Below are 6,872 nucleotides of genomic sequence, written 5' to 3'. Positions count from 1 at the left end.
CGAGGTGAGGATTTTATTCAGTCGTTACCTCCACTGCTGTTTGATTTTAGATTTTCATCTTTGCTTTCAAGATATCGTCAACCACCAAGGAGATCTTCAATGCAAACTTTCAGTTGGATTTGTGTTGGCGAGTTTCCTCAAGGTGAGTTTTTTCAACCCTCAATCCATTCTTCCTTTTTCTATAATTAATGAACTAATTACCTCACTTCCCATTGTAATTGTTTACAGATTTGTCATACAGTTTTCGGATTTCGCTACAGGTGCCCTGTCAGAACCAGCAGTCTCCGGTTGCTTCATGTGGCTAGTCAGTTTAAAGAAGCCTCACAAGATGCAGCTTTACGACATGTGCAAAGTTTCTGAATGCTCTAATTTCTGAACTGGTCAAGAGGAGATATATTTTATGATTTACGCTGTGATAATTGACAGCAAATATCCTCTGCTGCTGTTTATGGATAAATGCTATCCTATCTAGTTGATTCTTTTCCTGTTGGCTTTGAAAATAAACAAATTACTATGCACTTGTGATCTTTTTATTTTAATGACCATAAGTACTTTTGTACTTTATTACTTCAGTTGTCAAGGCGATGAGGCCGGCACTACTTAGCAAAAGTTATTGTTCCTCTAAATCTAAACTTTATGTTGCTGATGCTAAAGCTGTCCAGTTTCTAGTTTGGGTACTTCCATCGTGAAGCCTGAATGATAGTGATGAGGCCACTATCTCTACTCTCAAAATACGGAGCTGAAATATGTAATTTCTTTGTCTTTTCCTCTAACGGAGCTCCCAGAATGAATGTTTGTCAAGGTGATACGAAAAGGACGCCCCTGACGATTTCCGTAGTTTAGTTCTCGCACCTGGGCGCCGCCAGGGTGGGCAGCCGACTCCGCAGGGCTGTTCGGCGGGTGTGCCTACCCAGGTGTTTACAGGCGGCAAGCTGACTCCGAAACGGGCGGCAGGTGCTTGGTTTGTTCTGCCTCGGAAGTCATTTGTTATATCAAGTTAAGCCAAGCCGAACGCGCAAGCTCAAGCCCAAGCCGAAACTCAAGCCCGATGTGACGAATTTTTCGGATTTAAGTTATGTTTTTAGTGTGTTTAGAGTTCATTTTTACACGCATTGCCGCAGCTAGTGTGTATTTTAGTGCATTTGTGCTACTGGGGCAAGAATTATGTGTTACTGGCATTACTTTAATCCGAAAAATTCGTCGCATCGGGCTTTAGTTTCGGCTTGGGCTTGGGCTTGCACGTTCGGCTTGGCTTAACTTGATATAACAATTACCTCGTACCTAACTATAACTAAAGCTGAAGCTATAACTGAGACCTTATGTCGACGGTCTTGCTGGGCCCAAAAATTCAGTCCAAATGTGAAAAAGGCAATTTTGTACATCACAGGAAAAATACTGGAGACTGTATGCTTATTTTAATACTTCTTACAATGAAAGAAATTTTGCATGACCAGAATTTTAAAATAAATTAAATAGGACTTGCTCGACCATTATAGTCCCAGACTAGAGCTAGTTATCTAGTGGTAGTCTCTGTTCTTAAGAGTACAGCAGCCCATATTTCAAACACCCTATCGTAAGTAAGTTTTTCATACCGCCCAACTAACCTTTACCCTTAGTCTCGCGGCAGTCATGCTTTTTGAATTTCTCATTCGATCCTCGATCCGCGTATAGTCTAACCTGTATAACTATTCATTCACAATCCACCTCCTACAGCAGAAACGTCAAAGCAGTCTTCAAACGAGCTCAAAACCACATATTTTCGAGTAATATTGAATTTGTTGATGTCCTCCAGGTGATAAAATATACCTTGATGTCTCTAACTTTATTTCATCAGCAATGCCAATCTGACATAAAATGCTTGAAGAATGTAGCTGTTTTTTGGTTGCTGATGTTGAGTTGTTTAGGATGACAGAATGCTTCTCAAAGTGAGTTTTCGTATATTATTCAATGCAGTGACTGCATTTATTAGTTCATAAAAAAAATTAAATGAACTTATCTTCCCTAATTTCATGTTTTGCCTGTTTGTTTTCAGAGAGAAATGTATGACGATGGGCTTTTGTCAAAACGTGGAGCTTGATCAGCATAGAAAAATGAAAAACTGTACAGCATTCCCCGACATAAGTGTTACTTTTTGAATCATCCATTATGTTGATTGTGCATACAAATTTTAACCTGTGTCTAAAAAGACTTACCATTTTATTTGCTCTTCTATGTCTTGTTATATTCTTGTTCCATCCTGCAAGGTTTGCTGTGTCGTATGATTATATTGAAACCTCAGAGATATCAAGGCACCTTGAAACGGTGACACCACCTGATAATATTACGAAACCTCTTTGCCCAATTAATTTTAGTACCTTAGGAATCAAAACCAATGGCAATCTATTGGATCTAAAGTTTAATGAATCAGAAGTAAAAATAGGGGGACGTTGGGAACCACCCAATTGCTTAGCTCAGCACAAAGTAGCTCTTATTATTCCTTATAGAAATAGGAAACAGCACCTAGACACTTTTATAAATTATATTCATGGTTTTCTTCAAGCTCAATTTATAGAATACTCAATTTATGTTGTAGAACAATCTGCACAGCAGGCATTTAATCGTGGACTTCTCTTCAATATTGGCTATAGCTGGGCCCTACAAAGTGAGCAAATACCTTGTTTTATTTTCCATGATGTCGATCTTCTACCTGAAAATCTAGGAAATGTTTATGGATGCACCAGTGTGCCAAGGCATATGTCTTGCAGTGTAAATACACTACGGTACAACCTTCCATATGGAACTTTATTTGGTGGCGTTGTCTCTATGCTGCAAGCCCAGTTTCATATGGTGAATGGGTTTCCTAATAGATATTTTGGTTGGGGAGGTGAAGACGATGACTTGTTCATGAGGGTCATTAACAGAGGAATGAATGTTGTCAGATTTGCTCCAGATATTTCTAGGTATTACATGCTGCCTCATGTTAAAGAATCAGCAACAGCTGAAAATGTGGAACATCTTCATCATGTTACAGCAAATCAGGATATAGATGGTTTGAATGACCACATGCAATATGTGTCAAAGGCAATCGAGAAACCTTTTCCATTGTACATGCTTATTACTGTAGATTTACATTTACCAGAAAAGTACAACAAAATGGAATATTGGAGGAAATAATTTGATGTGTATCATTTGACTATAGTTGTCTTCTGGCTGTGTACTTAAAAACAATTTTCTGTGATAAGACTCACACATTAACTAGTGCAATGTTTCCAGTTGAGTGCTTTTCAGGGAGTGACTTTCTTATAGTTAGTTATAATTTATTACATTGTATTGATTTTCTGAACTATCTATAAAATCATTATGAACAGTCCTAGTGTAATTGTAGGTTTACCTTATTTATTTACTGTTGTTTGTCTGATACTAGGGTGGTACATTTTTGTAAGAAAGGAAATAAACTTTTGTAATTGAAAACCGTTATTACCACATTCTTTCTTTTTAAATTGCATTTAGTTGCTCTTTAATTGCCTTTTTTCAAGCAAACCCCCAAAACGTACCAACGATCTTGAGCCAACGCAACAACTTGAGAAAAGGGCAACAATGGGTATGCTTCATCTTAGCGTTTAAATCCTACAGTGCCTGGCGGGCATGGGGAGGTTGGGTATGTTCCTAACCTCTATTATTCAGTCAAATCATTTTTTCTTTGGTTTCAAGCATCATTTTTCATCTTAAAAAACGCTTCAGGAGTAATTTTAAGCCAAGAAATAGCTTCAGTAAAATCTGTGAGTAGGCAACTTTACTTACTTTCCACATTTCTAATATTGCACCAAGGGGGAAAAAATGTGACGGAAAGTTTCTGGTCAGTTGTGGTCAGAGATGCTATTTATTCGTAAAATCGTACCTGAGTCCTTTCAAAAGTTCCTCTTTATAATTTTCCTTGCTTCCCTGTGTTGAACAGCAGTAAAATTGCCAGTGTACGATTCATCCAATCACCTAAACTACGTGTTTTTAGATATTTCGTTTCTTTCGTTTTCGGCGGAAACGGAATTCCACGGTGGAATTTTGTGACGAAACGAAAGAATGAGCCAGTAGGATTCTTTTGCGTGTTGCGCACGGCAAAAATGGCCCTCGGACCGGAGCTATTGATTTTTAGGGACGGACCATAGATGTCCAATCACAAAACAGCTCAATCTCCCTACGCACGGTCTAAGGTCAGAGGGTGAGGATTCGCGTTATTTGTCCGAGCCGAGCCGAGCGAGCGCGGTGTGTTTTGACGTGGAAATGTATCGGCGTGTGTTGACCGTCGGGCTTGGCGGAATAGGAGTCTTTTCTCAGTGCCCTTTCTGGTGTTAAAAGATGGGCTCTCCGTGAAAAAAGGAGAAAAAGTTTGCGTTATTCTCATGCAGGTTGCAACCTTATTTCGAGAATCGTCGCAAATCCTAGAAACAACGGCCGAAGCGCATCGCGAGCCGGGAAAACATAGCCCGAAACAGTGAGTGACAAGTCATGTGGCGAAGTGAACGCGACGGAAAGTAGATGAATACGGATTTTTTTACTGTGATACGAAATGATTTGGTGAAGATTCGTAATATGTGAGTGCAGTGCCTCCCGAATTTTCGGCGGAAACTGGATGTCACGTCAGAACTAAAATGTACGAGCGCATTTCATCTGTGTTGGTACCATTAGCAGAAGATGCAGCGGCGCTTCCTGTGTTGTAAACAAACAATGATCTTCTCGTCTGCTCAAGGACTACCTCGGACGTGCACGTCTAACCTTTCGTCTTTGTTGTTGTAGACAGACAATTTAATGGAATTCTGTTGTAGAGTCAGTTACATGTCTTGATGAAGACCACAGTTTTGGAACCCTAATATACAATTTAACCCTAGTTAATGTTGGTTTTGAGTATCTTCAGATAGTAAAATTAGTTTTCATTCAAAAGGTACGGAAGCGTCGTTGCGCGAACTTCGAAATACTTATTCATCTTTTCTCTACGTCAGTTTGATAACGAAGTTAGGAACTAAAGTAACTTTAGCGAGGCCATGTATACAATTTATATTTTAAATCTCATCTATTTATTTTCGAAGTTTAAAAACTACTATGGCTAACCTATCGTGAAGGAAAGCAAAAACAAAGTATTATTGACATTTTCACTTTATTTTAGTGAAATTCCATTGTTTTAAGAATCAAAAACTTTTAAAATCATTGATTCAATTTAAAAATTGAGTTTTGTCTCATTTTCCTAGTTTAATTCAAATTTTGTATTTGAATTCAACTTTGAGCATTTGGCCTTGATCATAACCCTGCTATATTATGCTGTAGGAGGAAGCAGGTAATTCATTCATTTGTGTTTATTTTGTTGTATTTTGCAGGTTAAGCCTCTCATCATATGATACTATGAAACAAGAGTCCCATGATGATGGCTATGAGACATGTGGAGACCTGGATTCAAGGGGACTCGGAAAAGACTTCCATAACCACTCACATGCCTTGGGACACTCGCTCTCTGAAATGGATCACCTGCAACAGCCAAAAACGGAGTCTAAGGCATATTATCAGCCGCCGTCTGAGCTCTCGCAGACTTCAAAGGATCACAAGTTCATCGATTACCCAAGTGACATGCAGCAAGTTGGAAAGGAAAACAAATTTATTGATTACCAAAGTAGCGGCAGTGGTTTCGGGATGAAGTGCAACAATATGAGTGGTGTGGACCCATACAGTTTTAGTGAGGATGTGAGTATGGGGGCCGGAAGCTTAGGAAGAGGACCAGAATCAGGAATGTCAGCTCTCCCGCAGTCAGTTGTTCCACCTGTTCCTGGGCACGGCATGATTCCCCAGCAACCTCAGTGTGGAGGAACCTTCCCTCCCATTCCAAAGAAAAGAGGACGGAAAAAGAAAATCCGACCTGGGGAAGAAGGGTAAGTATCCATCTAAATAGAATTTACGTCCAAACACTAATTTCTCAACTGTAAATTCTGATTATTTAGATCCACTAGATTTTTAGAAAAAAAAAACTTACAAAGAAAACCACTTCCCTTCCCATCTATTTTAGTGTAAAATACCCTTGTAGTCATTTTAATTTCCCGGTTAAAAAAGTTAAATAACTCCCCTCGATGTTTTGTCAGTGCATGTCCGCGAGGACGCACCAGCACCATGCATTATTAATGTTGGTGCTCTCCCTCTCTTCTGAATCTCAGGGCCGACGGTCAGTTTTTCGATGCGACGGGGGGCAAAGGAGAGAAGGTGGGCCACTTCAAAGAACGGAAGAAGCACGACCGCTTCAACGGGATGACGGAAGAGGAGGTGCAAAAGCGGACCCTGCCGGACCACCTGACGCCGAACCTGGACATCATCATCGTGAGTACCATTCTTGCCCACCGCCATATCCGTCAGCATGTCCGTGACCATGTCCGTGACCATGTCCTAGCCGGCTTGTGACCAGCTGTGGATCCTACATCCTCACTGTCTCGTCGACTACTTTTCTCGTTTCGGTCCCACTGCAATCATTTGCACTCATGGGAATGAACAGGGTGGGTTTCGTTTGTGTGACAAGTCTGGCTTGTAGTTCGGAGCAGCAAATGTCGTTGTAACAGCCGGCAGGCAAGGTGGTTTCGCTTATATTTTTTTCGTCTAGCCGAGTCTTGAAACTTATTCTAAACATTGCCTGCCCAATGAGACCATTGCAACGCGAACCCTCGGATCCACGACCTTTCATTTTTGCCTTTCCCCCCGGTTTGTTCGAGGCTAGCTAGCAACCCGTGGTGAAATTTTTCACTCGGTGCTACGCGTATTTTTGCTCGGTCCGTGATAAAGAATCAGCCCCAGCCCCTGCAGCCCTCGGCAGCCCTCCACCCTGGTAACAGGGTCTGCGAAGGGGAGTGGCGGGGGCGGGGGCGGGG

General features: G+C 40.9%; 2 protein-coding genes across 7 annotated transcripts in view; both read left to right on the top strand.

Annotated features, from left to right (window-relative positions):
- Nucleotides 1-1,667: 1,667 nt before the first annotated feature.
- On the top strand, nucleotides 1,668-3,456 carry LOC113202482 (beta-1,4-galactosyltransferase 1-like). The gene is made up of 2 exons (XM_026416730.2): nucleotides 1,668-1,925; nucleotides 2,033-3,456. The coding sequence occupies exon 2, from the start codon at nucleotides 2,146-2,148 to the stop codon at nucleotides 3,151-3,153; it is 1,008 nt and encodes a 335-aa protein (XP_026272515.1). The 5' UTR covers nucleotides 1,668-1,925; nucleotides 2,033-2,145; the 3' UTR covers nucleotides 3,154-3,456.
- A 621-nt stretch (nucleotides 3,457-4,077) lies between these two features.
- LOC113202449 (uncharacterized) overlaps nucleotides 4,078-6,872 on the top strand; it is a 47,756-nt gene continuing 44,961 nt past the window's right edge. The window contains exons 1-3 of one of the 6 annotated variants that reach the window (XM_052274465.1): nucleotides 4,078-4,187; nucleotides 5,346-5,891; nucleotides 6,171-6,330. In XM_052274465.1, the coding sequence (XP_052130425.1) occupies nucleotides 5,371-5,891; nucleotides 6,171-6,330 (681 nt within the window). In that variant the 5' untranslated portion in view covers nucleotides 4,078-4,187; nucleotides 5,346-5,370. Of the gene's footprint in view, nucleotides 4,628-4,707; nucleotides 4,916-5,345; nucleotides 5,892-6,170; nucleotides 6,331-6,872 lie in introns of those variants that run through there. The other 5 variants (XM_026416675.2, XM_052274463.1, XM_026416676.2 and 2 more) reach the window with 5 other exon arrangements.

Source organism: Frankliniella occidentalis, unplaced genomic scaffold (assembly GCF_000697945.3).
Source record: "Frankliniella occidentalis isolate FOCC.00 unplaced genomic scaffold, Focc_3.1 Scaffold396, whole genome shotgun sequence".
Taxonomy (NCBI): Eukaryota; Metazoa; Arthropoda; class Insecta; order Thysanoptera; family Thripidae; genus Frankliniella; species Frankliniella occidentalis.
This window is presented reverse-complemented; position numbering and strand designations above follow the sequence as displayed.